Source organism: Nerophis ophidion, linkage group LG06 (genome assembly GCF_033978795.1).
Source record: "Nerophis ophidion isolate RoL-2023_Sa linkage group LG06, RoL_Noph_v1.0, whole genome shotgun sequence".
Taxonomy (NCBI): Eukaryota; Metazoa; Chordata; class Actinopteri; order Syngnathiformes; family Syngnathidae; genus Nerophis; species Nerophis ophidion.
Genome location: NC_084616.1, coordinates 16,546,231 through 16,565,531, shown reverse-complemented (window position 1 = coordinate 16,565,531; position 19,301 = coordinate 16,546,231). Strand labels below are relative to the sequence as shown.

Here is a 19,301-nt window from a genome sequence, read left to right as displayed (position 1 = left end):
TGGAATATTTATTTCTCTATTTTATCTAATTTTTTAAATTTGAAACGAACACTTACCAGGGGCTACTTGTTATTATTATTATTATTATTATTATCATCATTTATTTATTTATCTATTTTATTTTATTTTTTTCTCTCTCCCATTATTATTTTCTATATATAATTTTGCTGCCAATATGGTGCTTATTCCTATTTAAGTGGCACCTAATGTACATTATAGACACATTTGCAGATACAGGAGCCATATCTGCTCAATGATATTAGTGCAGTGGTCCTCAACCTTTTTCAGTGATGTACCCCCTGTGGACATTTTTTTAATTCAAGTACCCCCTAATCAGAGCAAAGCATTTTTGGTTGAAAAAAAAGAGATAAAGTAAAATACAGCACTTTGTCATCAGTTTCTGATTTTTAAAATTGTATAACAGTGCAAAATATTGCTCATTTGTAGTGGTCTTTCTTGAACTATTTGGAAAAAAAGATATAAAAATAACTAAAAACTTGTTGAAAAATAAACAAGTGATTCAATTATAAATACAATTTCTACACATAGAAGTAAAAATCAACTTAAAGTGCCCTCTTTGGGGATTGTAATAGAGATCCATCTGGATTCATGAACTTAATTCTAAACATTTCTTTACAAAAAAATTAAAATCTTTAACATCAATATTTATGGAACATGTCCACAAAAAATCTAGCTGTCAACACTGAATATTGCATTTTTTGTATTTTTTCCCCCACAGTTTATGAACTTTCATAAACTGTGCATCACCTTGCCACCAGGTGGCTTAACCATGAAATGTTCAAAAACAAAGTAATAAAATAAAATAAGTTTGAATATTTCTCTTTTGGGGCAGCACGGTGTGAGAGGGGTTAGTGCGTCTGCCTCACAATGCGAAGGTCCTGAGTAGTCCAGGGTTCAATCCCGGGCTCGGGATCTTTCTGTGTGGAGTTTGCATGTCCTCCCCATGACTGCGTGGGTTCCCTCCAGGTACTCCAAAGACATGCACCTGGGGATAGGTTGATGGCAACACTAAATGGTTCCTAGTGTGTGAATGTTGTCTATCTTTGTTGACCCTGCGATGAGGTGGCGACTTGTCCAGGGTGTACGCCGCCTTCCGCCTGATTGTAGCTGAGATAGGCACCAGCACCCCCTAAGGGAATAAGCGGTAGAAGATGGATGGATTTCTCTTTTGGTCTATGCTTTCTATGGGATTTTGGTGTGGTTCCTGTATATTTTGATAATTTTCATGGTCAAAATCGTGGAAATTCCGTCACGTGGTGCCACCGCGGCTACACACAGTGTGTATTGAGCGTGTGCGTGTGAGGGGGAGCGTGCTTGTTGCCAGGGGAAAAGGCAGGCCATGAGGCAGCAAGTACCTCTGCCACGAGGTAGGGGGCGATATATTGTCAACAGTACTCTGACTTGCTACACTGGGAGAAGTGGGGGCGCTCTAGCTAGCAGACACATGTCTCTCTAGCTGAAGCCTGCCTATTTTTGTCTTTTTAAAATAAGAAAACAAAACTGTATGTATAACAAAAATGGCATTTTTATTCGAGTAAGCCAGCATTTGTGGGTGTTTTTTTGTCAGACGCAAAAAATATTGTTTTATTGCTTGGAATGAAATTGAATTAAATGAATGTGTCTGCCGATATGGAGGATTATATACTGTATCCAAGATTAAATACTTATTTAAACTGGACTTTTAGACAAAATGAATGTGATCATACAAAGTACATTTTCTTGGAGAATAGCTATTGCTGATTCAGATACAAACACAGAAAGGTAATATACACTCACAATACTTGATTTATTTTGTCACAAGCAAATGGTCCTGAAAAGTATTTAATAATAACTTTATCAAATACGTTTTGGACCCATTTATCATATCATAATATTATTATGATAACATTTTTATGAAAGCGAATAACTCCCTTCTTTTTACTGTTACTCTAATGTGCAGACTAAATTAACAGTGATTAGAGCTGCACATATGAATTTAAGTTAAAAAAATAAAAATTCAAAAATATCTGTGCTTCACCTGATATTTCTTTCACCGCACGTCACTGCGTACTAACACTTCACCATGAGGACGTTACGCCATGGTATGAGCCGAAAAAGCTAACCAAAGGCAAAATATAAGCTAGCTTCTACATCAACACAAAACGCTTTTGAGTTTTTAATACACAACACTGCAGGAGGACATCAATCTGTTCTGAGTAAAAAACATGAACAATCATATTACAGTATCTGTAAAGTATTATTTTAGGTGGTTTGTACACAGCTAGCCAGACAGCGTATGTACTGTAGTTGTAATAACACTCATGACGTGCTGCGGGTATCATGATCATTAGTATAGTGACTCACTCGATGGACATTTGTGCGTTTGGTTCAGCTGGCCAGGGACATTTTTTCCGGTTTATTTTGGGTAAGCACTGTCGAAATTTGCAGCGTCAAGTCACGCCGAACTCACTCTATCGGGTTCCGTCTGCTCCAACATTTCACTCTTCCTTTGTGCTTGTTTCTATAAGCAGCAGTTCATCCTCAGTATATTCAGATTAAAAAAGATAAGGTTGTTCTTGTTTGTCCAAAAATAGTTGTCTTCTTTGTCTGGTATCAATTCTGTCATGATTAGAAAACAAACACACATTTGTTGCCAGAAGTTGCATTGCAATGGAAACAGAAATAAATGTGCGGACGAAATCAGTCTGGCAATGATTAAAATGACAAAATACGGTAAATATTGAACGTATTACATATTGTTATGAATAATTTGAAGTTGTTTTAGAGCAGTGGTCCCCAACCACAGGTCTGGGGACCAGTACCGGTCTGTGACGCAATAGCTACCGGGCTGCAGAGAAATATTAAATTATTTATAAAAAATGCATTTTCTCCGTTTTAACTTTCGCCTGTTTGTCTGGACACACCAATAAGCTTGTTTATAGATATACAATAAAACTCCATAGAACATTGCTATTTGTTTTAACTTTGTGACATACAATGCACATGAATGAACATATAAAATATAAATGTGACAGATTGTAGCCAAAGGCTGATTTCCATCTGCATTCTGCAGGGGATCTCATTGCAAAGAAACTAGCCCAGGTCTCCCACTAATTCAGCATTACAGTGACTTGTACTTTTCATGCACCTATTTTCATCTGGAACAAGTGGAATTCCGGTCCCTGAAATTAAATGCCTACATTAAACCGAGTCCATGGTGCAAGACCACTGTTTTGAAGGCTACAGCTATGAGTCCGATTAGCTGTGTCTTTCAAGCTTTTTTTTTTATCTCTTAAAAATCCTAAAAAAAAGAAAAGTTACTGTCCCTCATAATGATTGTCAACGATGGGTCTTAAAGGGGAACTGCACTTGTTTTGGAATTTTGCCCGACTGTGGGCAGAGTTGACTTAAATATTCATATTACAAGATGGTTGATATTCTAAAAAGATTAAACTCTCTTCTTGTTTTGTTTTTTTGTCTGTGACTCACTCGCTCCAGTATTTCCACACTGCGTCCTCTCAAATTACAAACTTCCCAGATTATGTGGTCGTGGCTTATATTGATGACATTGAGATCGGTCACTATGACAGCAACACAAGGAAAGCAGAAGCCAAACAAGAATGGATGAAGAAATTTGCAACGGTGGATCCAGAGCACTTTTTGTGGCAGACAAATTTAGGTATTCGCAGTGAAGTGAAGGACAAAGAGGACTTGGAAAGTTTACAGAAGCGCTTCAACCACACTGAAGGTTTGTTCATAAATGTTTGATGTTTTGAAAAAACCACACATTACTGCACTTGTCTGTGGGCATCCATAATGACGTAGAAAAAACACATGACTGACACTTAGAGAGCTCAAGTTATCAAAACTCACTTGTCTTGCATGTTGGCAGCTGCTGAAGAAGCCATATTGTTAATGGTTTGTTGTTTTCTTGATTTGTGTGTTGGGTCACGTGAGCAGGTGGACATTGTACAGTGTGGCACTGAAGGTATGTTGTCCTGCTTGTTCGCCTAAATCAGGGGTCGGCAACCCGCAGCCTTGATCACTCTGATTTGGCTTAGCTGCATACTTGCCGACCTCCCCGAATTTTCCGGGAAGTTTACGGATTTCAGTGCCTTTCCCAGAAATCTCCCGGGACAGATATTCTCAAATTTTCACTCATACCCATACATGCCAACCTTGAGACCTCCGATTTTGGGAGGTGGGGGGCGGGTAGGGGAGGGGGTTGGGCGGAGGCGTGGTTGGGGGCTCGGTTGGGGCGGGGGCGTGGTTAAGAGGGGTGGCGTGTAATTCACCAACTCAAGTATTTCATATATATATATATGTATATATATATATATATATATATATATATATATATATATATATATATACATATATATATATATATGAAATACTTGACTTTCAGTGAATTCTAGCTATATATATTTATTTTATTATACATATAAACAAAAGAAAGTGGAATTTCCGACGGCACCTGTCAAATACACAGTAATAAAAACACAGTTGTTCTACTAACTGTACTGTGCTTGCTGGTTAGTAAAAAAACAACAACAACACTTACCTTTCACCATTTGAGTAACCTTTTTTCTTCCATTTGCGTATTGGCGAGCGATTTCCGAATCCGGGAACATATCCTTCACGGATTTGTTGTAGACATCCGGAAATGAGAACGAGATGTTGCTTCCAGCTATCAGCATAGCCATAATGGTCTCAGCATAAGATACACCATCAGGTCTTCATTTTGCGAGGTGGGCCATAGTACTGGGTTGTGAACGATGCTGCGCTGCGGACGCTTTGTACTTCGCTGACCGTTCATGCCTGAATATCCGTTAGGCCGCCGTGTTCAATGGAGAAGTCTGTTCTACAAAATTTACAGGCAACATACGCCTTCTCCTTCGAACTCTCCTGGATAAACTGAAATTCTTGTTTCCAATCGTTCTGGAACTTGCAAGCGTATTTCTTCATTTTGCTCGTTGACGGTGTAATATATTGGGTTGGAGTCAATAACCAGGCGACGTGATGAAGTAACGTCTCTTTACTGTGGGCTTCAGAACAAATGTAGAATATATTTACATTCTATTCTATGTACGGTAGATGGCAGTATAGTCCTGTTTAAGAGGGTCACAACATTGAGTCAGGTCTGACTCAATGTTGGAGGGCGTGGCCTCCAGCTCTGCTTGTATTTCGGGAGATTTTCGGGAGAACATTTGTCCCGGGAGGTTTTCGGGAGAGGCGCTGAATTTCGGGAGTCTCCCGGAAAATCCTGGAGGGTTGGCAAGTATGCTCATACCTCAATATAGAGGGCGTATCATGAAGTCAATGCTTTTAGCGTCCTCTGGAACATGTCGTCACGGCCATGCTATCAACGTGCCGATTGGTTACGCTTAGTGTGCGGTTGCCGTTACCACACGTCAGTGACTGCAAGGCATACTTGCTCAACAGCCATACAGATTACACTGTGGGTTGTGATACAAACAACTTTAACACTCTTACTAATATGCACCAGACTGTAAACCCACACCAAACAAGAATGACAAACACATTTTGGGAGAAGATCCGCACTGTAGCACAACATAAACACAAAAGAACAAATACCCAGTATCCCATGCATCCCTAACTCTTCCGTGCTACATTATACACTCCCACTACCACCAAACCCCGCCCACCTCAACCTACGCACGTATAATGTAGCCAGGAAGTTTTATGTAACCTGCTGGCACTTCAATGGCGCCATTTCTACGTACAGCCACACAACTAAATCACACTGGAAAACCAAAAAATAAGCTGTAGAGCTGTCAAAAAAAAAAAAAAAATGATTAATTGTAATTCTTAATTGTAATGATTCTTAATCGATTAAAAAAAATATCAAATGTATTTTTAAAAATTTCATTGTAATTTTTACTTAATGTTTTCCTGTACAGCCATTCAGACAAATCATATTGTTGATGTAGATTATCTATATCTGCTGTAAACATTTACTTTAGAGAAGAGAATTGTTGGATTTTTACCTTATTTGTATTTAACTCTATTAAATGGTTGGGTAGAATTGTATTAAAAACGGTTTTCTTTTAAGTAGTATAAAAATTGATAAGATCTTTTTATGTATTTTATTGAGGAACGTAGGTAATCATAGAACTGCCATCCAAAGTTATTAACACGTTTGCTATTTTTTGTAATCGAGAATTGTTTCTGAATTGAATCGTTAACCCTAAGAAATGAATTGAATCAATCTCAACCCTAATGAATAATTATTTTGTGCACATCCGATTGGACCATGCATAGACAAACAGAACAAAAACACAATTTCAACACCCACATACTGTACATGGCGGTGGCCATGGCCATCGTCTGCTGGGGTGGGACGTAGCACGACCAGAGACTACAACAGACCTAAAGCAACCCACGGTAGCCTTCCGCGTCCTAGGCTGCCCACTAGCTCTCTGCCAGTACAACCCAGTTTCAGTGGGGGCAGATGTACTCCCTTGGATTCTACCAAGACCAAGGGAAAACATGGAATTGATAGAAAGAAGGAAAGGGTGGAAAGAAGCAGATAATGTGTCCAGGTTGAAAGATATATGAAAATGAGATTCTGTAGTTTCCTAAATATTAATACAGACAGATGAAAGGACCCGGTATAAGAACATTTTGGAGCAGGAGTATCTATTCCAGATGTTGGTGCGTCAACCTGTAATAGAACGACTAATAACCTGTCAGACACTTACATAACCAATTAAAGGGGAGTAATATAAAGGGATGTGTAGGAGAGAGCAGGTGGTGTACACACAAATTAGGGTAGGACTAGGCCCGGAATGTCGTCATTTTAGGGGCAAGGCCACTTGTCCTTTCGTGTCCTTAACCTTTTGAGGGCACAAAAGGTCAAATGTCAGGGCAGATTTTTGTGCGCACTCATGCTTGTTACATGAGGGCACAGGTCACTATACAGACCTCCAGCCTCCTTCCGAAGAAGTAAACAGTGCCTGGTCATGCTTTGTGTTTTGTGGCAATACGCATGTGCATCTAAGAAGGCAGCCCCCAAAACAACTTGTTTTCAAGAGACACTTAGAAAGGGGCTAGAAGTTGGTCTGTGAAGCAAAATGTATCCGAAGTTTGACAAAAAGCACCATCATTACAGGCTATGTAGAACACAAGGAAGTGTGGTAATTGGAGAGTAAAATCATAGTATGACCTCTTAAAGACACCATTGTGTATGTGTGCATGTGGGTTGATGATTAAGCCTTACTCCATTTTATACACTTTGTGTTACTCTTCCAGGTCTTCACATTTACCAGAGGATGAAAGGCTGTGAATGGAATGATGAAACTGATGAAATCAAGAGTTGGAGACAGTCCAGTTATGATGGAGAAGATTTTTTAGCATTAGATACCAAGACATGGACATGGACTGCAGCAAAACCACAAGCCTTCCCCATGAAACACACGTTGGACCATGATCAAGCTTTTATGACATACTTAAAGTTTTACCACACTGAGATCTGCGTTCAAAACTTGAAAAAGTATGTGAACTTTGGTAGAGACGTACTAATGAGAACAGGTAAACAACATGACGTACGCTGATAGCCCACCCCCTGTGGGAACATAAGTAACATTACAACCTACACTCTTTCCCATGCAGACCTTCCAAAGGTGTTTCTCCTCCAGAAGACGCCGTCCTCTCCGGTCAGCTGCTTCGCGACAGGTTTCTACCCCAGCAGTGCAACACTGTTTTGGAGGAAAGACGGCAAGGATCTCCACGAGAACGTGGTGCACGGAGAAGTCCTACCAAACCCCGATGGAACCTTCCAGATGACGGTGGATCTGAATGTGGAGGTGACCGCCGAAGTGGAGGGCAAGTACGAATGTGTGTTTCAGCTGTCTGGTGTCAAAGAGGACCTGGTCACCAAGCTGGAGAGAAGAAGCATCCTGAGCAACGCAAGCGATGAAGGTGAGGAGAACACATTGAGTTGAATTATTACGTCCTCAAATCAAGAACATTGAATTTTATCGGAACTTCCACCATTATTGATCCATGTCACAAGAACAATGCTGGATATTGATAGCATGCATGCAAAGTACTCATTTAGTTTTCCTCTTCATGCTTTTTTGCTCATAACAGACAACGTGAAGGTCATCGTCGGCACCACGTTGGCGGTCGCTGCAGTGATCCTCGCTATCATTGTCATTGTCGTAGTCGCCATACGTCACAAAAATAAAGAAGGTGAGGGTCACACTTCTTTTTTTGGGAGTTGGTGCTTTACTCCAGTCTGGAAAGGTGCCAACAAACACTCCAAGATCCTCAAAGAGAGATCACACACTCACACAGAAAGGTGATGTAAGGACAAAAGTCTAAGTCATCTTGTCTGTCTTTCATTTCAGCGAACTATGATCCAGCTGTTAAGTCAATCATATTCTCTTTTCTTTGAGCCGCCATAAACAAAGCAGGGGTGAAGCATCACTCGTATGAAAGTCTGATGTGGACGTTTGTTAAAAGTTTAGCCTGAAAATCTTCCCTTCGTCTTACCGGATAGTAGAGTTGGACATCTCTTAGTGATGGACGAATCCGTATGCATTGAGATACATGGGTTACCATGCCATTTAAAAAGGTTATATTTTAAAAACTAAATGATTTGATAGGGTGTATGAATGATTCCATTCTATGGTTAACATTTGTTGATGGACACTTTCTTTTTTATGCCACAAAAGGACAAAAGCATTCTTTCCTGTGCGTATGCTCCTCCTCATGTTTGATGAATAGTTAGGACCTTGGCACCAAGTGCTCAGCCGAGATCTGTCCAAGCTAAGTTTAAGAGCATAAACTGATGAAAACTACTCTATTGAGAAGCCAAACGTTTTCTAAAACAAACTGAACAATCAACTGATTAGTGGAATGTCATGAGGATACAAATAACCTGATGAATGAAAACACTGTTGGCACATTCATCTTCAAATATAGAAAAAAAACATTCTTTAAAAGGGACATGCTTACAGTATTTTCAAATGTGTAAAACACCACATACGTATATCCCTAAAATGCTTTAAGGCAAAGATAAAGTAAAACGACAACAGAATCACATATCAAATATATCTATTTTTAGACATGGACCAAAAAACACTATCTAAATAAACATGTTTCTTTGATAAGATAATATAAAAATGCCACCCATCTTCTTCCGCTTATCGGATGTCGGGTTGCTGGGGGACTTCAGCCTAAGCAGAGAATTCCAGACTTCCCTCTCCCCAACTACTTCGTCCAGCTCTTCCCGGGGACTCCGAGGCGTTCGAGGGGCCTTCTAACCGACAGAGCTTCTCAATCTATCGCCAAGGGAGAGCCCCGCCACCCATTGAAGGAGACTCATTTCGGCCGATTGTACCCATGATCTTGTCTTTTCGGCCATAACCCAAAGCTCATGACCATAGATGAGGTTAGGGACATAGAGCGACTAGTAAATTGAGAGACTTTGCCTTCCAGCTCAGCTTCCTTTTCACCACGAAGGACCGATGAAGGGCCCGCATCACTGCAGACGCTGCACCGATTTGCCTGTCGATATCACAATCAACTCTTTCCTCACATGAAAAAGAAAAACCCTGAGGTACTTGAAGTCCTCCAATCGGGACATGATCTCTTCCCCAACCCAGAGACGGCACTCCACCTTTTTCTGGGCGAGAGCCATGGACTCGAAGTCGGAAGTGCTGATATACATCCCAGTCGCTTCACATTCGGCTGCAAACCGATCCAGTGAGAGCCATAAATCCTGGCCAGTTGAAGCCAGTAGGACCACATCATCCGCAAAAAGCAGAAACCTAATCCTGCAGCCACCAAACAGGATCCCCTCAACGCCCTGACTGCGCCTAAACATTCAGTCCATAAAAGTTGTAAACAGAATTTGTGACAAAGGGCAGCCCTGCCCGAGTCCAACTCTCACTGGAAATGGGTTCGACTTACTGCAGGTCATACAGGTATGTCCTACCCCATACTCTCTGAGCACTCTCATCAGGACTTCCCAAGGGACATGGACAAATGCCTTCTCTAAGTCTACAAAACACATGTGGACTGATTGGGTAAACTCCCATGCACCCCTAAGGAATTGGTCCACAGGACGAAGATCACAATGCTCCTCTTGAATCTGAGGTTCGAGTAGCCAACGTAGCCTCCTCTCCAGTACACCTCTTATCAGGAAGGCTGAGCAGTGTGATCCCATGATAGTTGGAATACACCCTCTGGTTCCCCTTTTTAAAAAGAGAAACCACCACCCCAGTGGGCTGATCCAGAGGCATCCCCCTGTCAACTGATTGATAGTCTCGTGCAACATCTGGTCGGTTAATCGATGAATCTAAAGATTCACAGCTGGTTCTGATTGTATGAGGTGACTGCTACCGACTCAACCGAATCGCTCACTTGTCAAACTGGATAGCCAGTCAAACCAGTTCATCGTTACCAACCCTACTGGATAGCGAAGAGGAAAACTGCCGCTTTTGGATGTTTTGGTACTAGTATTGGTTAACATTAGAGCTGTCAAATTTAAAGGGAAAGTAACGAGTTAACGCTAATCTCCTTTAACAGCAATTTTTATTTCCCTTTGCCTGATTTGTGACCGTCAGCCCTCACCGTAAGTGCGAGAAAACCCACAGGTGCTGCGGGAACAAGGACGGCGCAGAAACGGACAAAGAAAAGGACACACTAAATGGCAAAGTTATCCAAAGCCCCACAGCAGGGTCTCCCAACAAGACCGAAGCCATCTGCCTCCGCTGTGAGCAGAGTCCTCATCGCATCCCACTACGAACAACAACAAACTTTTCACAGAAATTGCAAATTGGGTGTCAACACCCCTAATTCTGCGACCAATCAGTATTGTGGAGTAATGATACTAAACGGTAATCTAAAGAAAGCACAGTCGACATGCTGACCCAGGCACTTTTTTATGCTATAGTATAATAGTTATTTATAGTAAATGTGTGGCTGAGTCAGAAGTGGTGTGCATGTGTGAAGTGTTTGTGTTAAGCTGTTTTAAAAAGCATAATGCATAACAAACGTGCAAAAAAAAAAAAAAAATTATCCAGTCCCATGTTGACAGTATTCAAATCTTGACAATCATCTGTCTCAGGCAGTGATTCTCAAGCTGTCGTACGACTCCATCTAGTGGTTTACCAAAGAATCAATTAAATATTGTAATGACGTGATGTGTTTTATTTACTGATATTTAAACAGTGTTACTGTTCAAGTTATGTGGAACATTAGTGGCCAAAAATATCAAATATACTTGTTAAATAAAACCTTTGACGCTACTGTATTTTAATGCTGGTCATTATGGTGGTTGCCAAGAGTTTTCTGAGGTGGTACTTAGTGAAAATAAATTTGAGAACCACTAGTGTAAGGCAGAATTATTAAAGCTAATAAACTATCTGTGATCAACCTTGATTAATTATGAGTTAACTATGGGCAAAATGTGAAAAATCATAATTGATTTTAAATTTAAATGTTAATCGTTTGATAGCCCTAATTAAAATGTACTGTAGAAAATGGATGGATGGATGGATGATAAGATACTCTGTCCCGAGTCACGTGACCTGCTTACACGCAGGCAATGTAAACATATCACATATCTAACTTTGGACAGGAAGTAGAAGTGCACCACTCTGCTTCTTGATGTTTTTCAACCAATGGAGTCACACATCAGAGATCTGATATAAGTGAAGATGCACCTTCTAGATATACAGTGGGGAACATGAGTATTTGATGACCTACCAGCCAGTTAGCATTCTGACTACCATAAAAGTTCTGGACTCTTCATACTTTTGTAAGGAAGTAAAAGGTACAAAAAGTGAGGCGTTGAGGTCACGGTGCGTTTGTGTTTGTCTGACAGCTGATGACGATGGTACCTAGTGCTCAGAGACCTCTACGGATGAAAGCAGTCGGAACACAGTAAGTTAGCTCACACTTTGACGATATATTTGAGTTTTTTGTTGCAGTAGATTTAAAATATGTTTTGTCCTGAGGAGCTTACACCCTAATTTCTTTAGCGGAGATTCACACTTAGCAAAACATGGCTAATGCTAACACTAACGAGAACGAGATGTTGTTCCAAAGAAAAGAAAAGTGTTGTCAGTAGTTGAGATTTGAGGCAACAGACCTGGAACAACTGACTGCACACTGCAACGTTTCTTCAAAAAATGCGGCAGCACAACAAACTTATTCCTTTCTTTAAAAAAGTAGGTGAGAAAAAAAATTGTAAATCAACTTTCTTGTAAAAAAATCTGAGATTTTATGTTCAGGCCATATCACCCAGAACGAGCTCACATGGACCGTTTACGCATCCAAACTCATCTTTAAGCTAACACTTGGATTCTTGTGCTGTCATGCTTTTCCTCCAGGATATTTTGTGCACTGGGACAGAGAGCGACCACTGAGGAGCGTGGTCCCACTTGAAGACGAGAAAGAGATGTGTTTTGCTCATCATCAAACTGCTCCTCGTGTTTAACATTCTCTTTTTTTTATTAAGTTCCGCCAGGCCCATTGCAAAAGGACTCCTTTGGAAGTTACTAAACTTTCTTGATTTCACTACACTAAACCACACCTTTAAAATTAATTGGATAAGACTTTACTTGAAAGACCCTCCCTCAATTTGGAACTTTATTTTTCATCATGTATTTCCTAACCTTGGAGGCCTAAAAATTTTAATATTGTGTAATTACAACATTGATAGAATTCCTGTTGCGCTCTCAAACTTCCACAAACAAGCCCTTCTAGCATGGTCTCTTAAATACAAGCACAATTTTTCACCTACAAAGACATATGTTACAAAAGGAAATATATTTTCCTCAACAATTGGTTTAACAATAACATTATTTTAATGAGTCAGCTTTTCAATAAGGAAGGTCAACTTTTTAACTACCAAGAATTTCTCAACCATTTTAAGATCCATGTGACTCCCAAACAATTTGCCATTGTATTTGATGCCATTCCAACAGGTGTTATTATGTTGTAAAGGGCTTATACACCTCCTCTTTCTGCTGTAAAAATTGTGAATGATCCACTTGACAAAACTTTGCTTTGATCAAAATGATCAGACACACAAAATGATTGTGTGTCTGTCTCCTATGTAATTTCCATCTGGAATACTGTTGTAAATGACATCTGTTGGGTCAAAACATGGTCCCTTCCTAACAGGTATTTACTTACCAACAAAGTCAAAGAGATATAATTTAAAATCATTCATGGTTATTACCCTGTAAAGACTGTAATGGTTAAATACAAAAGGACATTGATGTTACCTGCACCTTTTGCAACATGCATCTAGAGACTGTTAACCACTTGTTTTGGACTTGTGAAAACATTAGATCACTATGGCAGGGCATCGGTCGCTTCATCCTGGACAATATTTATGACAAATTTGTGCTTTGCTTTAAAGATGTGATTTTTGGTTTTACACTGTATGGACAAAAAATTGAAAATGATATCTACCTTTGCAACCTCATTATTTTATTGGCTAAGTTTTATATTCATAATGTAAGTTTCTTAATACCCAAACTATCTTTTGTGCCTTTAAAAAAGATTTTGAACTTTACATTAAAACACTCTCTACCTCTAACAACAAAAAAGCTGTGAAAACAATGATGCTGTGTTCCAAATTTAAGTTGTTTAATGTATCTGAATGAACCTATGGCTTTGCACTTTATTATACATGTTTTTTTTGTTTTTTATTTTGAATTTACAACTCCCTGGCGCTGTTTTGTACTGTTTTCAGAATGTTTTATATTGTTGTTGACTCACTGTTTGTATATGTTCAAATTTACAAATAAACATCCCATCCATTTTCTACCACTTATTCCCTTTTGGATTCACGGGGGGCGCTGGCGCCTATCTCAGCTACAATCGGGCGGAAGACGGGGTACACCTTGGACAAGTCACCACCTCATCGCAGGGCCAACACAGATAGACAGACAACATTCACACTCACATTCACACACTAGGGCCAATTTAGTGTTGCCAATCAACCTATCCCCAGGTGCATGTCTTTGGAAGTGGGAGGAAGCCGGAGTACCCGGAGGGAACCCACGCATTCACGGGGAGAACATGCAAACTCCACACAGAAAGATCCCGAGCCTGGGATTGAACCCAGGACTGCAGGACCTTCGTATTGTGAGGCAGACGCACTAACCCCTCTGCCACCGTGAAGTAATAAATAAACATTTAAAAAAAAAACGTCCCTTCTGTTACTCGACACACGCCTCAAAGCCACTAAGCATTTGCTCCAATCACTCGTGGTTTCCTCATTCCTGTTGTCTACTGTGTTTTTTTTACTTGATAGTGTGACTTTGCCCTCTTAGGTGTGTACATTCCCATCAAATATAAAGTGGCTAACAACACAATCCTAAACAACAAATGGCGTTATTATCATAGCCAAGCTGGCATGTTGCTAGCTAGTCCAAACAGGCAGTGACTTGTTAAGAAATTTCAATCTAATGTAGTGCAAAATGGGCGGGTTCAAGCAGCGACTTAACTTTGACAGGTGGGGTTTTACTATGGCCACCAGGAAAACAGTTCAAAGAGGCACATAAATAAAGTAATGCCTTATATTAGTTATTTAAGCACTTGTTTGTATTTTGAGTTCATTCTTAAAATTATTGTTTTACATTGAACAAGAGAGCACAGCATACCAAGTCAGATTCCTTGCGTGTTAAACATTCTTGGCCAATAAAGCTGATTCTGCTGAAGATGCTTTCCGGCTCCTAAAAAAGCAAAGTTCAACGCTCTCTAAGAAGGGCGTGTCTTTAAGTTACATTACAATACAGTACATTGCATCACAAGCAAAGTCCTTCACATTACCTGATGTGAAATGTTTATACATAGCACATTTGCTCAGGTGTACAGTTGTAACAACCACGATCGCCAGGTAAGTTTGTCACTTTGTCTCACTATGTTGTTAACTAGGGCTGGGCGATATTGGCTTTTTTAATGTTGCAGTATTTTTATGCCATATTGTGATATACGATATATATCTACATATTTTGCCTTAGCCTTGAATGAAGACTTGATGCATATAATCACAGCAGTATGATGATTCTATGTGTTTACATTAAAACATTCTTCTTCATGCTGCATTAATATATGCTACTTTCATGCAGATGGGATCACAACTTAGTCAATTCACCAAAACTGTATTTATTGAATACTCTTCATTCTCTTGCGGGTGACTTTTAAATTAAAGAACAAATTAGTAGTGCAGCTACCTTTTTTAGCAACATTTCTGCTGCATACTTTGCATATTGCTGTTGTCTGCTAAATATCTTGAAATGTGTTTGTCATTCTTGTTTGGTGTGGGTTCACAGTGTGGCGCATATTAGTAAGAGTGTTTAAGTTGTTTATATCACAACCTTCAGTGTAACCTGTATGGCTTTTGAACAAGTATGCCTTGCATTCTTTGGCGTATGTGCCAATATCATTACATTTTCATATTAAGGTGCGGGCCGCGTGTCTGAGACCCCTGGTTTATACATAGCACAAAGTTAAAAAAAACTCTGTATGCAGTGTTATTTCATTTTAAATTTCAAAAGAATTTTGTGGCTCCCATTGTTTTCTTTATTTTGTGAAACGGGTCAAAATGGCTCTTGGAGTGGTAAAGGTTGCCGACCCCTGATGTAGTGTAATGCCCGCAGCTAAAAGCAACTGCATGAGAACATATACTCGAATATTACGATATAGTCATTTTCTATATCGCACAGAGACAAACCCGCGATATATCGTTTCTATCGATATATCGCCCAGCCCTATTGTTAACTAACAAATATTTTCATTCTGCACTTGTGACAGCAGATCATGAACTTGCTTTGGTTATCAACGCTAATTTTGCAAATACACCGCGGACTGCCTGGTAAGTCCATTCTAATATTCCAAAATTATTTATTAAATTCACACCTATTATGACACTGTTTTTATTTTCATGACTATTGTTGAGATTGTTTACTTTGACCCAACATGAGTGGTTATGAACAAGTACATTTTAGTCCTTTTTTTGGGTTTCTTTTTTAAAAGGGAATATAAACAAATCAACAATGATATGCACCACATATGTATACAAATAATGTATTCTCAGTGATATCAAGTTTTTTTTTCTTAACATTAAAGGGAAACTGCACTTCTTGTTTTAGAATGTTGCCTGTTGATCACAATCATTATGAGAGACAAGAACACAAAAGGTTTTTCTTGCAGCCTAACATGTAAAAATCGACTCGTTCTTGGTGGCTAGCGATGCAGCTAATGGGGAAATCCATTCTACCTCTAAATCACTTTAAAAATGCATTCAAAAACTGTCAACAATACTTAATTTACATTCCGTAACTACATAATAACTAAGCTGTAGCAATCTTGTTGTTGTAAGAGCAAACACAGAGGAACTTTTTGTCTAGTGTACTAACACATTGCCATGCTACGGTATGGTATATGCTGTAAAAGCTAACCATGGCAAGAGATCCAGCTGGCCGGGGACGTTTTTTCCGGTTTATTTTGGATAAGCACTCCGATTATGTCGAAAATTTACAGCGTCAAATCAAGTCAGACAGACTCTCTTGGCTTCCGTCTGCTCCAACGTTTCACCCTCAGTATATTCAGATTCAAAAAAGAGAAGGTTGTGAATTGTCATTTGTCCAAAAATAGTTTATTTGCGTTGTCTGTTACCAAGTCTGCCATGATTAGACAACACACTCATGTTTGATTCCGAAAGTATAAACACACATTTGTTGCCGGAAGTCGCACGTGCGCCGCTATGCAAACGGAAGTAAATGCGCGGACGAAGTCAGTATCGAACATGACTAAAATGACCAAAGTACTGTAAATATTGAACATATTACATATTGTTATGAACACGTCTGTTATTTCCATTTTATATATATATATATATATATATATATATATATATATATATATATATATATATATATATATATATATATATATATATATATAAAATCAAAAATATATAATCCAGCGGGTGAAGTGTGTCTCTCTTTACTAGCTTCGTTGAAGCATGTTGCTTTTGTGGGTGTTTCAGCAAATCTGAAATGCTGTTTTGGACAGTAGATGGGATCTTTGATCCAAGACATAACTTACATTTAACTAAAATTTTCTTTTCTTTGTACTCGACAAAAGAAAAGTAGTGCGAATATCTCTATGTAAAGAAACTCGACTTCGGCTCCGCTATGATGTCTTGTTGTTCGTAAACACAGAACCCCGCCCCCCGCCCCATCCACACTGCGTGCCTCTTTACTTCCTTGTGACACAGAAAGAATCAGAAGGACGACACTGCAACTCTCCAATAACACACACTCAAATCTTCTCAGTTTCTAGCCGATACTATATAAAAAAATAACGTAAAATAACGCAGTAACACATCATGTAGTAACGGTAACTGAGTTATTGAATCTAAAAAATTACGCGTTACACTATTCGTTACCGCCGAAAATAACAGCGTTACAGTAAGGCGTTACAAAGTAATGCGTTGGTTCCAACACTATATGAATATACATATAAACAAATATATATATATATATATATATATACAGTGGGGCAAAAAAGTATTTAGTCAGCCACCGATAGTGCAAGTTCTCCCACTTAAAATGATGACAGAGATCTGTAATTTTCATCAGAGGTACACTTCAACTGTGAGAGACAGAATGTGAAAAAAAATCCAGGAATTCACATTGTAGGAATTTTAAATAATTTATTTGTAAATTATGGTGGAAAATAAGTATTTGGTCACTTCAAACAAGGAAGATCTCTGGCTCTCACAGACCTGTAACTTCTTCTTTAAAAAGCCCTTCTGTCCTCCACTCGTTACCTGTATTAATGGAACCTGTTTGAAATCGTTATCCGTATAAAAGACACCTGTCCACAGCCTCAAACAGTCAGACTCCAAACTCCACTATGGCCAAGACCAAAGAGCTGTCGAAGGACACCAGGAAAAGAATTGTAGACCTGCACCAGACTGGGAAGAGTGAATCTACAATAGGCAAGCAGCTTGGTGTGAAAAAATCTACTGTGGGACCAATTATCAGAAAATGGAATACATACAAGACCACTGATAATCTCCCTCGATCTGGGGCTCCACGCAAGATCTCATCCCGTGGGGTCAAAATGATCATGAGAACGGTGAGCAAAAATCCCAGAACCACACGGAGGGACCTGGTGAATGACCTGCAGAGAGCTGGGACCAAAGTAACAAAGGTTACCATCAGTAACACACTACGCCGACAGGGAATCAAATCCTGCAGTGGCAGACGTGTCCCCCTGCTTAAGCCAGTGCATGTCCCGGCCCGTCTGAAGTTTGCCAGAGAGCATATGGATGATACAGCAGAGGATTGGGAGGATGTCGTGTGGTCAGATGAAACCAAAATAGAACTTTTTGGTATAAACTCAACTCGTCATGTTTGGAGGAAGAAGAATACTGAGTTGCATCCCAAGAACACCATACCTACTGTGAAGCATGAGGGTGGACACATCACGCTTTGGGGTTATTTTTCTGCTAAGGGGACAGGACGACTGATCCGTGTTAAGGAAAGAATGAATGGGGCCATGTATCGTGAGATTTTGAGCCGAAACCTCCTTTCATCAGTGAGAGCTTTGAAGATGAAACGTGGCTGGGTCTTCCAGCATTACAATGATCCCAAACACACCGCCCGGGCAACAAAGGAGTGGCTCCGTAAGAAGCATTTGAAAGTCTTGGAGTGGCCTAGCCAGTCTCCAGACATTAACCCCAGAGAAAATCTATGGAGGGAGTTGAAAGTCTGTGTTTCTCGGCGACAGCCCCAAAACATCACAGGAATGGGCCAAAATACCAGCTACTGTGTGTGCAAACCTGGTAAAGACCTATAGTAATCGTTTGACCTCTGTTATTGCCAACAAAGGTTATACTACAAAGTATTGAGTTGAATTTTTGTTATTGACCAAATACTTCTTTTCCACCATAATTTACAAATAAATTCTTTAAAATTTCTACAATGTGAATTCCTGGATTTTTTTTCACATTCTGTCTCTCATAGTAGAAGAGTACTATGATGAAAATTACAGACCTCTGTCATCAATTTAGGTGGGAGAACTTGCACAATCGGTGGCTGACTAAATACTTTTTCGCCCCACTGTATATATATATATATATATATCTATATATATATATACATACTTGCAGTGTGTATATTCCGCCCTATGTGTCTGTGTCCGTGACGTAAACAAGTTGACAGTTAACGTGAAGATCGCAAGAAAAATTAAGAAATAGTCCAGGCCTTTTATCTTCAAGAAGTTTTAGTGGTTTT

At 39.5% G+C, this 19,301-nt stretch overlaps 2 protein-coding genes across 9 annotated transcripts in view; both read left to right on the top strand.

Moving 5' to 3' along the window:
* Positions 1-13,815, top strand: part of LOC133554276 (major histocompatibility complex class I-related gene protein-like) — a 44,146-nt gene extending 30,331 nt beyond the window's left edge. For 2 of the 3 annotated variants that reach the window (XM_061902808.1, XM_061902807.1), the window contains 2 exons: positions 11,861-11,919; positions 12,369-13,815. In XM_061902808.1, the coding sequence (XP_061758792.1) occupies positions 11,861-11,880 (20 nt within the window). In that variant the 3' untranslated portion in view covers positions 11,881-11,919; positions 12,369-13,815. The remainder of the gene's footprint in view (positions 1-11,860; positions 11,920-12,368) is intronic. The other variant, XM_061902801.1, reaches the window with a different exon arrangement.
* LOC133554275 (major histocompatibility complex class I-related gene protein-like) overlaps positions 1-19,301 on the top strand; it is a 40,083-nt gene that overhangs the window by 6,038 nt on the left and 14,744 nt on the right. For 3 of the 6 annotated variants that reach the window (XM_061902794.1, XM_061902791.1, XM_061902792.1), the window contains exons 1-2: positions 14,749-14,890; positions 15,808-15,868. In XM_061902794.1, coding sequence (XP_061758778.1) covers positions 14,834-14,890; positions 15,808-15,868 — 118 coding nt within the window. In that variant the 5' untranslated portion in view covers positions 14,749-14,833. Of the gene's footprint in view, positions 1-3,498; positions 3,749-7,275; positions 7,555-7,635; positions 7,945-8,115; positions 8,218-14,739; positions 14,891-15,807; positions 15,869-19,301 lie in introns of those variants that run through there. The other 3 variants (XM_061902796.1, XM_061902793.1, XM_061902795.1) reach the window with 3 other exon arrangements.